The sequence below is a fragment of the Salvia hispanica genome, chromosome 5 (assembly GCF_023119035.1).
Source record: "Salvia hispanica cultivar TCC Black 2014 chromosome 5, UniMelb_Shisp_WGS_1.0, whole genome shotgun sequence".
Lineage (NCBI taxonomy): Eukaryota > Viridiplantae > Streptophyta > Magnoliopsida > Lamiales > Lamiaceae > Salvia > Salvia hispanica.
The window spans coordinates 7,686,510-7,704,391 of NC_062969.1; the positions used below are offsets into that span (position 1 = coordinate 7,686,510).

Consider the following 17,882-nt stretch of genomic DNA (forward strand, 5'->3'; position numbering starts at 1 on the left):
CATCGGCTCATCCTGAAATATTGAGGTACTCCTTTTTCTCTTGTATGTTTTTCTGGTTTCTGGTTTAAAATCAAACATAATAAATCTATATCAATTATACAAAGTATCATGACAATAACAAGTGTGCTCTGTTGACATCAAATGCATGTATATTACTAAAATTATTTCAGTAGATATACCAAGCACAATTAACAGAATTTCAGGCATTAAGTATGCTCTGTCATTAACTGGTATTTCCCATATATAGTAAGAACAATTATCTTATTACTATTATGTCAATAGTTAAAGTTTATAATGTTGACATAACCTCTCGATTATCTTATAAAGTTTATGGCAAGCATACTCTGTTTACAAAAATAAGACAATGTCAACAGTATATTATTATAGATATGTCAATAGATATAGCAAGCACAACTAACAGAAGTTCATTTATGAATTATACTCTGTCAATTAACACGTATATCCTATATATAGCAATCACAATTATCTTATTATCATTATTATTATGTCAATAGTTAAAGTTTATAATGTTGACATACCCTGTCGATTATCTTATAAAGTTTATGGCAAGCATACTCTGATTACATAAGTATGACTATGTCAACAACTATTTAAACAAGCTTACAATATGTCAATAGCTATTGACATACTACTACAACTATACATATGTTTTCTACAACCATCCTAACAGCCATTCAAACAAGTATACACAATGTCAATAGTTGTTGACATACTACTACAACCATAAAATTGTATGTTTTCTACTGTCATCCTAACAGTCATTCAAACAAGCATACATTATGTTAATATAATTATGTCAACGCCTATTCAAACAAGCATACACTACTGTTAACAGTATAATATTATAGCTATGTCAATAACTAGTATATAAAATGTCAATAATCTTCAAAATTTAAACAAATCCTTAACTGGAAGGTAATGCTTGATCTCTTCCATTTTTTCAGCAGCATTGTTCGTTTCCATCTCTTCCAATTCTACCATCGTTAATCAACAAAAAAATTCAGCAGGAATCGAATTCATAAAAATCGAAATCCAGATGTGTTTTAATACACCAAAATCGAAGTAATATACTTAAAATTTGAATCAATTTCTTAACCTGAAGAAGTCGCTTCAACCGTCGCCGATTTCGAATGCCGATTCTCTTCGACCGCTGCTTCAGCCAATTCAACTTCAATCGATGTTTCAACTGATTCTTTTCGATTTTGCTCTTCTATCGTCATTCTAGAAAACTCTGTATGAATGTTTACGGTTTGAATTGTGAAGATTACCGAGTTTTTGCAGATTTTGAAGGGGTTCGAATTGCATGAAGGTTTGAAGATTTCAGCAGAGTTTTAGAGAGCTTTTTGAAATTGGATTGAAACACGTTTTTATGTTTTCAACTTTTTTATTAATAAAATTACAATTATACCCCCTTGTTGACATAATTTGGTATTTGTTGACATTTTCTTAATCTTATGGATTAGTGGCTCATATTGCATCTCATTTCTCAATTTAGCTAAATAATCTCAGCCTAACAAGATCCTCTATATATATATATATATATATATATATATGAAATGTCAAAGGTATGAAACATAAAATTTGATATTGATTTATTTCAATAATTACAAAATTTTACTAATATACTTATTCTTCTACACTTAGCTTTTTGTTATGAACATTTATTACTTCAATTTTCATTTTAGATATATTATCAGAAACATGTGCATTGATTTATTCCCAAATTTATAGATTTGTCAGTAATTTTTCTATACTTAATTGTGTTATAGCCATATATGATTATAATTATTTACATAATGAAATTATTACCTATATGAAACAGTTGTCACAAAATTGGAAAAACAAGTCCGTGTGTGGACAACTAGTAGTAATTACTACATTTAAATGGATTGCCACACAGACCGGTGTCGTATTTTCGAAATCAATGACTATCTCATTACCGGTTTTGCACTTAGGTGAAAAAAATGCGTGCAAACTCTTCTTTATTTTTGACCTTTTTGCATATTTAATATTTATTTTCCTTCTCAAGCGACGACCATAAATTCAAATTCTTTGTTCCTATGGCAGAGCCCCGAGCAAATTTCAACCGTGTCATTTTCGGACTTCTAGGGTCTGAGAAAGGCGTGGGATGATAGGAAACACTATATAGAGTCGTGGTGGAGGCCTAATGTGACACGTGGAGTTTTGTACTTGGACGAGGCCCCAACAGAAGATCTCATGCCTTGGTCTGATGCCTCGCCCCCTTTTAGGGTCTCAGATGACCTAACGAAGTTCTTGCAAGAGACCAATGCACGCAATGACAGACCCAGGTGGGGTCGAGTGGGGTCGACCGATCTCACCGTCCGTCCATGAATGCCACCGGAATATGCCATTACCCAACCCTCTGACCCTCAAAATCCCTACCTCCGACCCCACGGCAGTGAAAAACTGAAAAATTAGAGACACAATGAAGAAAAGAGAAATGTTGTGGATCAATTTGAAAGAAAGAGGAAAGATGGATAATTATTCAGTAGAGAAGTTTGTGGGAAGAAGATGCATCGATCGTCGGGAAGATAGTATGTGATTTGGTTCTATATTAATTTATTGAGATTTAGTATTTTGAGATTTGAGCTTAAAAATGAGTTGAGGATTTGGGCTTCGTAAATGAGGTTTCTAAGAATTCTAGTAATTCATTATCATTCTTCATTTTTTGCGGAAATCATCATAATTCATAATCTAAATTTAAGTTTGTGATAGCACCACATAATTTTATAATTTTCTTCTTATTTTAATAATTACTACTATAATTTATGAAATTTCAGTAGATACAAACAATTTGCTATATTTGTTATCATAATTTATTATATACTCCTACCTTTTAAAAAACTACAAATTTAATTACATGATAATATTAGTAAATCACATAACATAGAAATTATAAAGTAAAAATACTTTGAAATAATAACCATCCCAATGTGTTCATTATAGATGGGGATATTTGTTGAAATCAACTACTTTGCATAACAAAACATAATATTACTTATATAAAATTCTTTAAAAAATATTTAAATATTAGTATATTATTTTAAATTTTTTTAAAATTATTAAATAAGGATTATTAAATTTTTTGGAATCCGACCCCACGGGTTTTATATCTTGCGTCCGTCATTGAATGCACAAGCCCCAATAATGATCCGCATGGTCCACGGGATCATGGAGGTGGTGAGGGAGATGCAGGATGCGAACCTTACGTGGGTCGTGATGGGGGACGACGGCTTTATTTTCTTCGTGGAGAACATGATCGGTGTTCTTGGTGGATTTGACCATCGGAAGTACTATTATCTTGGGGGTAACTTGGAATTTATCATGACCAATTATTGGTTCTCCTTTAACCAAGGTTTTTGGGGGGCTGGATTTATTTTCAGCTAACCTCTTGCAAGTGATATGGAGAATTGTCTTAGACGATATGCTCAGTTGACTTCAGCTGATACCATTACTATGTCTTGTATTGCTGATATTGGTGTTAATCTCTCTCCTCATAAGGGAATTCATCAGATATCTCTCTCATAGTTCTTGCTAACAAAGTTTTCTAAACATCTCTTATATGCGAGTTACATGTTATAACAATTTATGAATTCTAGAAGCAAGATTGTAGGTTTTTATTACAATATTCTAACATGATCATGGGTAATATAATAGACGATGTTACACAATCTTGCAATAGATGGTCTAATTTGATGAAATTTACTTAAATCAACATTTCTTAGTTAAACAGAGTAGTGCTTTTTTTTTTGGATAAAAATGAATTTAAATTTAATGGTCGTGTCATAGAGGGCTCGAACATGAGACCTCAGGCATTAACTTTTTTATCGCTTGGTCAACTCACACACATTATTATTATTATTATTATTATTATTATTATATGGTACGTCTCCGTATAATATAATTATTCTACTCTAATATTTTATTTAATACCCTTTTTGTAGATCGATTTACGCAACGACCTCTCTGGATTCTTATCTTCACATCCAAAATCCCCACTACTCTCACTCCATCATTTACACACGGTTAAATCAATATTCCCGGGCATGGACCGTCACGAGTCAACACGCCATCTCATGGAGGCGGCTACGGCTAACCAGTCCCGTATGCTGCAGCAGACCATCTGCTACCACAAGCAGAGCAATTGGTCCCTTTCCATTTCGTGGGGCTACTCCGCCCACATATACTAGCAAATCATGCCTCGAAGCCACCTGCAAAAGCCCCTCGAGACATTCAAGCCATGGCCGGCCAGACCCTCACGCCCGTTTTATAAGTTCAATACGAGATTACCTTCTAATGATTCATGTCATGCCCCCCATGTTTTCTTCTTTGACAAAGTTGACAAGGTCTCAATGGGATTCCTCACCACCTACTCCCGAGCCATGCCTCGCGGCCTATCACCTTGCTCTTCAGCTTCTCAATATAAACGTGATCTCATCTCCAAGATCATTGTCCTTTCCCCACCAACTAAGCGGAAAGAGGTAAATGTGATTATTTTAATACACCATACATTTTTGTCAACAAATGGGTACACAATCTTCCATGACGTCATGAATACGTACGATACATGAACAAAGAATAGTTTCTTGAGTCTTTCTGGGTAATTTTTGAGTTCTTCATAGGTTCCTTTGCTGGGAAAATGCTTAGCACCGAAAACGGGTGCAACGGGACAACCTCTCTTATCCGTGCCTTGCATAAACACCTTGTTGTGTGCTATGTGATTGGGAGCCTCAGATGCTGAAATCGAGCCTCTTGGGACGAATTTTCGCCTCCATGCCATGTACTTGATCAGCATCGCAGAATCCTTCTCGATGTCAAGATCATGAGCACGAAGAAATCTTCTCAATGTCGCTACATCTACTTCCTGCATAATTCCATTTTTCATTATCTCATGCTCTGTATGTGTGTGTGTGTGTTTAGAGCATGCTACTATGTTAGGAAAAGACGAAAAATGCTCTTTGAAAAGAGAGATTTTTTTATTCACTTTTTGATTGCATATTACATGAAGGAAATCTGCTTTATACAAACTGATCGAAGGATCCAGAAAGGGAAGTTACAATCACTAAATACAGAATACAAAATGATGCAAGTTTATATCAGTTATAAAGCTCAGCTCTTATCAGTTACAATCAGTTACGAGTTGCTTACATTCCACCTTATCCTTTGGAGTAACTTTGTTGAGATGAGCTGGATCAATGCATTCAAAGCTGCAAGTTCCACTTCCATATAGACATCTTTGTTTGGTTGCATTTGTGACAGAGCACACAAGGCTTTGTGTATCATGGCTCTCATGCTTTAAAGATTGTGTGCTAACATCCCCCCTCAATTCGAGCATAGACCGAGGATAAATGCCCAACTTATTCCGAAGGCGTGAGAAGAATTGGTACGATAGAGGTTTGGTGAGAATATCAGCCGTTTGATCAGAGGAAGGGACATGACGAAGGTCAATCATCTTAGCACGAACTTTATCTCGGACGAAGTGGATATCTAACTCAATATGCTTGGAGTGTGCATGAAGAACCGGATTACTTGCTAATGCAATCGTACTAATGTTGTCGACCTAAATGACAGGGGTAGAAGAGCACCGAATACCAAGTTCATGAAGTAAAGATGAAACCCATTGAACTTTACAAACAGTCTGAGCAAGGCTTCGATATTCAGCCTCAGTGCTGGAACGTGAGACGATTGGTTGCTTCTTTGAGCACCAAGAAATCAGATTCTTGCCATAAAAAACACAGTAGCCAGAGACTGAGCGACGATCATCAAGATCAGAGGCCCAATCCGAGTCAGAGAAGGCAGTCAAAGAAGAATTAGACGGTTGCACATGGAGTCCGTAGTCAACTGAGCTGGCAAGGTAGCGCAAAATGCGCTTGACTGCTTTCTAGTGGGTATCCAATGGAGAAGCCATAAATTGGCCGACTTTGTTCACCGAATAGCTGATTTCTGGTCGTGTGAGGGTAGCATACTGCAAAGCACCAACCGTGCTCCTGTAGAGTTTTCCGTCAATGGTGGAATTCCCATCATTTTTAGATAATTTAAGGTTGGCAAGCATGGGAGTTGGATAACCTTTAGCGTCCTGTATTTTAACTCTATCAAGAATGTCTCGGATCTAAGCACCTTGGCTCAGGTGTAGACCATGTTTAGTACGTGCAACATCAACACCGAGGAAGTGAATAACTTCACCCAAGTCTTTAAGAGAAAACTGCTTGCTTAGACAATCGATGACCTGGCTGATAACAGAAGGAGAGATGCCTGTTATCAACATATCATCAACATAGATGAGAAGATAAGTAACCTCTGAACCACGTGAGCGGAAGAAGAGTGAAGTGTCGGCCATGGATTGGGTGAAGCCAAGAGACAAAAGTGCAGCTTGAACAATGACGAACCAAGAGCGTGAAGCTTGTTTTAAGCTGTAGATGGCTTTGTTGAGTTTGCAAACGAGGTGAGGGCCACCCTGTTCGAAGCCGAGGGGCTGCTTCATGTAGATTTCTTCCTCTAAATCACCATGAAGGAAAGCGTTGTTCACATCCAAGTGTTTAATTTTCCAGCCAGCAGAGACAACAATAGAAAGAATTAGCCGGATTGTTGTGGGTTTAACAACCGGGCTAAATGTTTCGGTGTAGTCGAATCCCGGCTCTTGAGAGAAACCTTGAGCCACGAGGCGAGCCTTGTGCCGAGCAATGCTACCATCTGCAAGCTTTTTTAACCTGAAAATCCAAGAACAACCAAGAATATTTTTTCCCGGAGGAAGTATGGTTAGTATCCATGTTTTGTTTCGCAATAGGGCTAGAAATTCATCGAGCATCGCCTGTTTCCAAACTGGAATTAAAAGGGCTACCATGGCGGACCTAGGGAGAGAAGAGTGAGGGAGAAGAACAAGAAGAGCCTTGGGCTTGAAAATGCCGGCTTTAGAACGAGTCACCATTGGATGACCAACAACTTTATTTTGATTGGGTGGAGGAGATGCACAAGTAGAGTGATCAGAGGAAGATGAAGGAGGTTAATGAGCATTGAGAGAAGAGTTAGCTGAGGGAGATGATGTATCATCAGAGGGGGGAGGATAAACAAGGGGCACAGAGGGAGAAGTTGAGGTAGAAGATGATTCATTGGAGGGGGAAGGAGGGATAAGGGGAATAGGTGATGCTGAGGAAGACAAAGAGGAGGAAGAAGATGGTGCCAGATTTGTGGTGGATTAGAGAGAACCGTGAGAGGAGTGAAGGAACGGAGAATGAGATATCTGGGAAGATGGAGAGGATTTGGATAGGTGAGGAAAAGTTGATTCATCAAAAATCACATCTCGTGATATGATAACCTTCCCATTGTCAAGGAGAACCTTGTAACCTTTGTGATTGCTGCTATAGCCAAGAAATGTAGCAGGGGATGATCTAAACTCTAATTTGTGGTGATTGTATGGTCTCAAGAATGGATAGCAGAGGCAACCGAAAACTCTCTGTTATTATAGTTAGGCTTGGAATGATGTAGAATCTCAAAGGGAGAGTTGAAGTTGAGAGGTTTTGTAGGGAGTCGATTTATGATATAAATGGCTGAAGAGAATGCATCATCCCAATGTATTGAGGGTAAGCCAGACATGTCTATTCTTCCTTTCAACTAAGCCGTTTTGCTGGGGAGTGTAGAGGCAAGATAATCTTTGATGGATTCTAGAATCATGGAAGAACTTTGTAAGACTTCTATATTCCCCACCCCAATCACTTTGAACCATTTTAATTTTAAGATTAAATTGGTTCTCAACAACAGCTTTGAAGTGTTTGAAAAGTCCCTCTACTTCACTTTTAGCTTTCAAAAAATAGATCCAAGAGAATCTTGTAAATTGATCGATGAAAGTGATGTAGTATGAAAAGCTATTACGGGATTTTACAGGAGATGGTCTCCATAAATCTGTGTGAATTAGCTGAAGAGGAGCAGTATATGCTATCAGAAACACAGGAGCTGCTCTTATGTTGTTAGGAATGAGAGTTACAGGAAGACATGGAGGACTTGACTTTGTGAAGATGGAAGTGATAGAGTCCGTTCTCAAGCGTGCCCTTGAGGATTACTTTTTTGGTGGCTCGGTCCTTGACAAGGAAAAAGTTGGAGTGAAACTCAAAGTAGACATCATTATCAAATGCGAATTGAGAAACACTTAAAAGATTTTTATGGATATGGGGAACATGAAGAAGATTATGGAGAAAAAGAGATTTTGATGCAGGATGAGGAGATGATTTAAAATGAGAGCTGCCAATGTGAGCAATGTTGATGCCAACACCATTGCCTAAAAGAAGAGAGTTACCTCCTTGATATTCGGTGGCTGTGTTGAGAGTGGTGAAGTCATTTGAGACGTGGTTTGTAGCACCAGAATCAGGATACCATGAGGTGATGGATGAAGCATCAAGGTTGAACTCAGAAGGTGGATGAGATGAGGCAGGTTGAGAACGAGGTGGAATCTGATATCCATGATGTGGTCGGGAATGAACCAGATTAGCAGAAGGAGCTGATTGCTGAAAGTTGGGAGTAGGGAGAAAAGGCCTGGAATTAGCTTGAGGAGAGAAGCCTTGATCGAACCTATTCCAACAGCGGTCCGCGGAGTGTCCCGGTTTATGGCAGAGTTGGCAAGTAAGGCGACCATTATTAATTCTGCCACGACCACGCCCTCCGCGAAAGTTAGATAAGAGACCATTATTTCTAGGCATATGGGGTCTATTATCATTGCGAGGAGTGGTGTATGCAATATGAGCTGAAGGAGAACCGTCAGTGTTGATTGAGGAAGAGCGAGCAGCCTCAAGTCGCGATTCAAAGCTCAACAAGAGGGCACTCACGTCTGGAACAGTCCAACTACCCCTCGAGGTGACCGTGACCATAATGGGATCATACTCGGAGCCAAGACCAGTAAGGATATGAAGAATATGATCCTCTTCAGAGACAATACAACCGGCGGAGCTGAGAATGTCGCAGAAAGACTTGATTTTGTTGAGATATTCTTGCATCGAGAGGTTGTTCCTCTTGAAGGTTTGGAGTTGTAGCTTGTAGTGCATGACTTTTGCTTTTGATTGGCTGGCGAAGCTCGACTCAATAGTTTCCCAAATGTCCTTACTGGACTTGAGTCCAACAATAAGAATCATAGTGCTTTCCAAGAGGGAGCCTTGTATCCAAGCTGAAAGAAGCTGGTCTTGGCGATACCAAGCCAGAAAAGCGGGATTCGCTTGAGATGGAGAAGAATCAGTACCTTCGATGAGAGGAGGAGGAATTTCTTGATTGCCGGAGAGATATCCTTCAAGGCCATAGCCTGCAATGGTTGCCAAAATTTCTTGGCTCCATATGAGAAAGTTGTTGGGAGTGAGCTTTATAGAGAGAGGAGGAGTGTTGGAGAAGAATGGAGTGGAAGAAGGAATCACAGAGGATAAGGGAGGGGAGGTGAAATCAGATTCAGTGCTGGAAGCCATTAGAGATAAAGCAGGGACAAGAAATGAGGGAGGTGAGAAAGGATCAGAACCTAGGCGAGTGATACCATGTTAGGAAAATACGAAAAATGCTCTTTGAAAAGAGAGATTTTTTTATTCACTTTTTGATCGCATATTACATGAAGGAAATCAGCTTTATACAAACTGATCGAAGGATCTAGAAAGGGAAGTTACAATCACTAAATACAAAATACAAAAGGATGCAAGTTTATATCAGTTATAAAGCTCAGCTCTTATCAGTTACAATCAGTTACGAGCTGCTTATATTCCACCTTATCCTTTGGAGTAACTTTGTTGAGATGAGCTGGATCAATGCATTCAAAGCTGTAAGTTTCACTTCCATGTAGACATCTTTGTTTGGTTGCATTTGGGACAGAGCACACAAGGCTTTGTGTATCATGGCTCTCATGCTTTGAAGATTGTGTGCTAACATACTACAACATACCTTGCAAGCTGGATCTTGCTTTGCAGCTAACTCTCTCAATTGATGAATCTTCTTCTTTTCATCATCACCATTGCTTTGCATCTCTTCATTTTTCTCCTCTATACAATTGGGAGAGTAAAATGTTTCTTCTTTCTTTTCTTCTACTTCTTGATTCAAAGTTTTCTCCATCTGGGATTTGATCATGAAGTACGATTATGGAGATATTCTGTGTAGTTGCGTTTATTGAAAATGGAAACTGTGATGAATTTCATTCACAAAAATGAAGGGAGGAGGAAAAGTCATGTGATTTGGCCATCAATTTGGAAATTTATATTTATTGACTTGTTGTTTGGCAATCTGTGTTGATTTTTCCTGCTATGTTATATGTTTGGAATGTAACTTCCTGGAAGTTGTTATGGGTAATCAATTTGATATCGATAAGCCAATTGACGAGATTATTGATCCCACGACTCAATCGATCGGACCAGTTTTACCTTGCGTATTTTTGGTTAATTATTGACCATTAGATCATCTAATCGGCCGAGACTTGGGCTGCATTTCTGGATTTAGATGCATTCTTATTTGGATCATTTTCCCATGTATACTTAAATAAATATTATACAAAAAGCATTAAAATTAGTAAGAGTTTAAGGGGTGAGTGGCCCATTTCTAATATGGTATCAGAGCGGACCCAAGTCGATGATGAATTTCTCTTTATTTCTTATCTACCTCACGAGTGGAAGACCGATGTCCTTTTCGGCCCACATCGATGATGGTTCTCTCTTATCTCTTGCATTGCCTACCCACGTGATGGAAGACCGATGTCCTTTCCGGCCCACACGTGAGGGGGCGTGTTAAATTCTCTCAAATTCTCTCAATTCTCCCACATCGACTTGGTGATGATCCTAGCTTCTCTATATAAGTGTGGATAACCCTCCCCCTTATGAGGCCTTTTAAGGGGTGAGTGGCCCATTTCTAATATGGTATCAGAGCGGGCCCAAATCGATGATGGTTTATCTCTTTATCTATATTAAATAATTATACAAAAAGCATTTAAAATGTAGTAGTCGATAAAATATAATTAAAGTTTTTGGATGATAAAATTAAATAAATATTACCCCATAATCTCGGTCCGCAATTATATTTCTCATTTTTATTTGTCCGCCGTTACTAGCCTCATTTTACTTAGACATCACATTCCGTTAACTTATTCGACTAATATCTCTTTATAAAACTATAAAAATCAATCTCACATTTCAATAACTTTTTTAATTCATATTTCTTCACCTTCCTTAAAGCATGAGACATAAAAAAAGACGTATTGGAGATCGAAAGTGTATATCTAAAATTAATTGATTTATTCATTTATAAAAATAAATAATTTAATATGAATTATTAGCTAGTAAAGATACAAAAGTTCAATGTATTATGAGAGTATTTATAATATTTCATAAAGTATGTTAAGGTGCTAGCTAGAGACATCAATTTAGCTTAAAATCCATGATAAAATGTATGGAAAAAATAGGATCATAACCAAAAATTTACAACAAATAAGAAATTAACTAACTCGTACCCTATAATTATGCTATATTATATTTTTTCCAAATCGAATGGATTGATTCGATTAGCTTTTGTGAATACAACACAGTTTTAAGTCCAGACTAGGTGGGGATTCAAAGTAAGCAGAAGGGTAAAGACAACAGATTCGTGACCTTAGCTTGATCTTAATATATATATGGCCATAAAGGTAGGAATCTTTTCATTTCTTTATAAAAGTTCAGTTAATTTTCTATTTTAGTTCATGAAGAAGTTTCATTTGGCAGGTGAAGCCATGCCAAAAATTATTGAATCACGCTGCTCATGGAATTATGTAAATTGACGACTTTAAAACTTAAGAAGACATGGTCATCGAGAGAACTAATACTCCACTTCCTCAATTCCATTACTGTTGGTGTATTAAGGAATAAAATAAAGGAATAATAGTCATTTTAAAAATGAAATTTGGTCAAATTCTGGTCTGTCTCATGAATTTTCAAATATTATATCACGAAGTTTCAATTTTTCTCAATTGTCTCATCCATGTACAAATTGACATCTTTTTGCAAGGTTAAAAACGACAAATATCAATAAAATAAGTTCTACAAAAAAACTCGTCATTTAGTGACAGAAACATCACTAAACAAGGCTAGTGACATATTAGTGTCGCATAGAACCCGTAACTATAAAGCTTGTGACAAAAAATATTAGTGAGGATATTGTCCCTAAATTACTAACATCCACACTGACGGAAAACTTAGGTGGCTGCGCTTGTAAGTTCATATTAGTGACAGACTAGTCTGTCACTATTCGTGACGAAAGCGTTTCACCACTAATTAGTGAAGGTACAACATGCCGTCACTATTTCCCTCACTAATCTGCATTTTCTTTTGTAAAAGAAATGAGAAAAAAAATGAATATAAAAGAAAAAAAAACTTATTTTAGTGAAACACGTCCTTTTGAATATCGTTAAAAGACAACATTTGATGCATGGATGAGACTGGAGAAAAATTGATATTTCGTGATTCAATAATAATATTTCAATTTTAAAGTTCATAGGACAAATCAGAATTTGACAAAATTTCGTGATTTAAATGACTATTAACCCTAAAATAAATATTGGTCACTACTACCAGCTTGGCATATCACATTTACAATTAATCTGTGTATATGTTTATCTGTTAAAATCAATATACTAAAGAGTTGTTCGATTTGTAAAATTATACTGATAATTAATTAGTCATAGCAACCAAACGACACCTAAATGTTTCGGCAATAACCCTAATACGTCTATGTAATTAATTTCAAGTTTGTGAGACATGCCAACTGCAAACATATATATTTTGATAAATCATCGATCAAACTATTGAATGAAACTTAATGTTTCTGAGACATGCCATCCACAACTTTTCCATTAAAAAAGTTAGTAAAGATTTGCTTAATTATCCTCATACCAAGATTAATTAGTCTTTCGGTTGATTTGTACTTGGTACTCTTTTTATTTCTTGAAATAGACATTTTATTTTTACAGAAGCTATTAAGTTTTTAAAAAGACTTTTATACATGTACTACAAGTAACTTCTGAATTCGTGAAAGTTGTGACTAAGTTGTAAATGTTCAACGATAAAACACTTGAATCAAGATTCCAATTTTATTGTAAAGTGAGAAAGAAAAGTGTTTCTTGTAGTAACATCCTAACTATAACAAAAGTTCCCTCCTTTTCTCACTCATTATTGGCATTTATAAATTGGTGATTAATTCACTAATTTCCGTGCTAAAAAGGTATCACATTTCAGCTCTGTTGATTCAGAAATGAGGAATCTGAGTCGTGCTTTGATAATATGTTTCTTAATTTCTTGGATCTTTTTTTAGGGCTGAAACTTTCAAGCTCAAAGGAGTTAGAAAACCGAGAGAATCTCCGATAAAAATCTCTATTTTCAGTATCACCAAAAGACAGTCGTTTTGTATCCAAATGACAAAGATTGATGTCTTGGAAGATGATCCAGTGGGAAGGCTAAAAGTGTTTGTGTACAAACTCCCTAGCAAATACAACAAGAAGATGGTAGAAAAGGAGGAGAGATGCCTCCACCATATGTTTACAGCTGAGATATACATGCACCGTTTCCTCTTATCCAGCCCCGTCCGCACTCTCAATCCCCAAGAAGCCAACTGGTTCTACGTCCCCGTCTACACCACCCGTGACCTCACCAGAGACGACCTCCCCTTGCCCTTCAAGTCGCCCCGCGTCATGAGGAGCGCCATCCAACTCATTTCCACCACCTCGGGTTATTGGAACCGGACCCAAGGCGCCGACCACTTCTTCATCGTGCCCCACGACTTCGGTGCCTGATTCCACTATCAAGTAAGATAATAGTAGTACCTGTTATAAAATTTGCAAACAATATATAAGTGCAACATCCGCTTTATTAGTCCCAAATCGGATATTATCATACTAATATAAAATTTGAGTGTGCATCGTTGAACTCTTATTGTAGTTATCCTGACATTTATAAGAGGACATAGCGGTTGAGAGGGGGATTCTTCCGTCGCTGGGCTGGAGCGTGCCACGTTGGTTCAAACGTTTGGACAACGGAACCACGTGTGCCAAAGGGAGGGCTCGATCATGATCCCGCCCTACGCTCCCCCACAAAAAATGCAAACCCATGTGATCCCTTCAACCACTCCTCGAGCCATCTTCGTCTACTTCCGTGGTCTGTTTTATGACGCCAGGAACGACCCCCAAGGCGGATACTACGCACGAGGGGCGCGAGCATTGGTGTGGGAGAACTTCAAAAATAACCCTCTGTTCGACATCTCAACAAAGCACACTCTCACCTACTACGAGGACATGCAGCGAACCATCTTCTGCCTCTGCCCACTCGGGTGGGCGCTGTGGAGCCCCCGCCTCGTGGAGGCCGTGTTCTTCGGGTGCATCCCCGTCAGCATCGCGGACCAAATTGGACTCCCCTTCGCGGACGCCATCCCGTGGGAGAACATCAGAGTTTTCGTCCACGAGAGAGACGTATGATGCACTACTTTTTACCACTATTATTATCTGCAAGTATACATAGTAGGAATAGTATAGCTAAAGGTCAGTACCGGATATCGAAGATGGGAAAAACAAACACAGAATGTCTATCAACCAACTACCAAAACTCAATTACTATCTGGAGAACTAAAGGGTTTTTGAGAATTTTGAAAACTGAAAGCAAGTGAAAGCAGTAAACAACTGATTGCAAATAAATCACAGAGATAAAAGTAAAGAGATAAGGGAATTCCAGGGATATGCGTTCACAGTTATGGTTATACAAATTCCAAACTACAATACCCTAACACAGTTAATACTTTGATAGGACGAGTCACCTAGTTTATGCTCATGCGATGCAAACGTTGGTTACTAACATTAAGGTTGTCAATCCTAAATATGTAACTCCCCAAAGCTCCTAGGACCCTTGAAAGTCCTCAATCTCAATTAACAGTGCCGTTTTAAGGAAAACTAATTGTAGTGTCAACTAAGTGGACCTAACTCGCTAGAATCCTCTCACAATTATGAAGCAAGTTATATTAGATCAGCACAGAATGTGTCACTCAAACGTGAAGCGTCAAGATTAACTTAGGGAAGAAACAAAGTAAAAACAAAACGGATATTAAATAGAAAAAGGAATTGTATAACCAAAATCGTTACTAACACATCCCTAGAATCCTATGAATTTAGTTACACATGATGTAATAATCTAAACACATAGATTGAAGGGAAAACAATTGGAACATAAAACTAAAGCTAATAAAACCCGTAGGTTGAATCCTTGTCGTTTTGATGCTCTTGAATCCTTCTTCAACTCCTTGCACGATGAAGTATTCTAGCTTTTAATCTCTGGAAAATATGTTGCAAAAAGAGGATTTGTTTTGATAAAGCTTGAGGGCTTATTTATAGGGAAAAGTCTCTCCTCATCCTAGAAAGAAAAGATCTGCAAAATATTGTAAATCTTTGAGGGAAATCTAGGTCAAATCTGATTCGCCGCTTTTCACGGCGGGCCGCCGCACTTCGGCCGGCGGTCGCCACACAGCTATCCAGAGTCTCTGACTCATTGGTGGCGGGCCGCCACGCATTCTCCGGCGGTCGCCGGACGAGACTTCGTTTCCAGCACAAAATTTTCGAGGCGGACCGCTGCAGATTGTAGGTTGCCGGGCGCCGGCGGTCGCCGCCTGAAACTCCAGATTTCCAGACTTTGCGTTTTGACTTCCTTTTTCGGCTCAAATATGCACATTTCTCACAAAACACGTCAAAATACCAAAATGTATAAAATATGCAAATAATGGACATGTAATGCGACTTTGACATTAAAAACGGACCAAATAGTGGCCTTAAAACAGTGCAAAATCTGAGCGTATCAACGTACCTAAGCTCGACACGATCCTCACCTCAATCCCCATTGATGTGATATTGAGGAAACAGTGGCTGCTCGCCAATACATCCATGAAACAAGCCATGTTGTTCCCGCAGCCTGCTCAGCTGGGAGATGCTTTCCATCAGATCTTGAATGGACTTGCTCGTAAGCTGCACCACTGTGACGACGCCTTCTTGAAGCCCGGGGAGCCCTTCTTGAACTGGACTGCGGGGCCCGTCACAGACCTTAAACCGTGGTAGCCTAAATTGGCTAAAAACTACTTACCCATCCGCGTATATGAGTTTCGTTTGAGTTCCGTGCACGGTTAAGTTTTAAAAATATAGAGGAAAGTGAATAGAAAAAAATAATTGAATCTGTGTCCCACTTTTATATAATTAATTTTATAATAGAATGTAAGATGAAAGTGATAGTTAAATGTAAGACCTATCTATTGTATTGATTAAAACTAGGATACCTCATTTTGATTGATAATTGGAATGGAGGGACAATGATATGGATCAGTACTAGCTATAATAATGTATGGAGTATATATTATGTGTATCTTATATTAAAAATTGTGATGATATTTTGTAAATAGATCTATGATTTATAATAAATGTACATATATGAAATGTGAAAGGTATGAAATATAAATTTGATATTGACTTATTTCAAAAATTACAAAATTTGACTAATATACTTATTCTTCTATTATACGTGCTCCAATTTTCATTTTAGATAGTATATTATCATAAACATCAAACATGCACGTGCATTGATTTATTCCCAAATTTATAGATTTGTTAGTAATTTTTCTATATTTAATTGTTTTATACCCATATATGATTATTATTATTTATTTAAATGAAATATGAAACATTTCTCACAAAATAGGAAAAAAAATTAATAAAATTAAAGGACCTTGTGTGGAACAATAGTAATTACTACTAGTACTATTTAAATGGATTGCCCTACATTCAAGTGTCATATTTTTGAAATCAATGACTTTCTCATTACCATTGCTGAGCTTAGGTGTAAAAAATGTGCGCAATCTCCTATTCATTTTTGGCCTTTTTACATATTTAATTTTTGTTTATCTTCCAAATGACTACCACACATCCAAATTCTTTGTTCCTATGACAGAGCCCCGGACAAATTTCAACCACGTCATTTTTGGTCTCATAGGGTCCAAGAAGACATTGCATTATAGGAAAGAGTACATAGAGTCATGGTGGAGGCCTAATGTGACACGTGGAGTTTTGTACCTGGACGAGGCTCCAACAGGAGACCTTATGCCTTGGTCCGACGCCTTGCCCCCCTCTAGGGTCTCGGACAATCTAACGAAGTTATTGCAAGAGAACAATGCACGACTCCCAACATATATATTCGCATGGTCCACGGGATCATGGAGGTGGTGCGGGATATGCGCGATGCAAACATTAGGTGGGTCGTGATGGGGGATGACGACTCTATTTTTTTCGTGGATAATATGATCGACATTCTTAGAGGATTCGATCATCGGAAATACTATTATCTTGGGGGACAATCAGAACGTATCATGGCGAATTATTGGTACTCCTTTAACCAAGGTTTTGGTGGGGCTGAATTTATTTTAAGCTATCCTCTTGCAAAAGCTCTTGCAAGTGATATGGAGAATTGTCTAAGACGATATACTCAATTCTACACATATGATACTCATACTATGTATTGTATTGCTGATATTGGTGTCAATCTAACTCCTCTCAAAGGATTTCATCAGGTTTATTATTAATATGTTGTACAATATAAATATATATATATATATATATATATATAGGGGTGTGTTAGGCTCCTTTGCATCCTAAGTGTCCTATTTCCTTCTTAATCTCAGCCCTTGGATCCTTGAATTGGATGGTTGTGATCAATGCATTATTAGTCTATAATGTTGCATTATTAGTTGTTGTGCATTATTAGAATAAAAATGTGCATTATTAGTCTATAATATTGCATTATTAGCCGTTGTGCATTATTAGAATGAAAATGTGCATTATTAAATGA

The 17,882-nt window shown here is 37.6% G+C and overlaps 1 protein-coding gene, 1 non-coding gene and 1 pseudogene across 2 annotated transcripts; 1 reads left to right on the forward strand and 2 right to left on the reverse strand.

Annotated features, from left to right (window-relative positions):
- Positions 1–2,283: 2,283 nt before the first annotated feature.
- LOC125189322 lies at positions 2,284–10,187 on the reverse strand. The gene is made up of 4 exons (XM_048086608.1): positions 9,943–10,187; positions 4,553–4,906; positions 4,140–4,253; positions 2,284–2,448 (listed from the first exon to the last, which is right to left on the reverse strand). Exons 1-4 carry the CDS (start codon positions 10,123–10,125, stop codon positions 2,284–2,286), a joined length of 816 nt encoding a protein of 271 aa, XP_047942565.1. The 5' UTR covers positions 10,126–10,187.
- Positions 8,828–8,960, reverse strand: LOC125191427. The gene has a single exon (XR_007171111.1). It is a non-coding gene; the product is annotated as a small nucleolar RNA Z247 (small nucleolar RNA).
- A 3,166-nt stretch (positions 10,188–13,353) lies between the features above and the next one.
- LOC125186104 lies at positions 13,354–16,105 on the forward strand (annotated as a pseudogene).
- Positions 16,106–17,882: the final 1,777 nt, after the last annotated feature.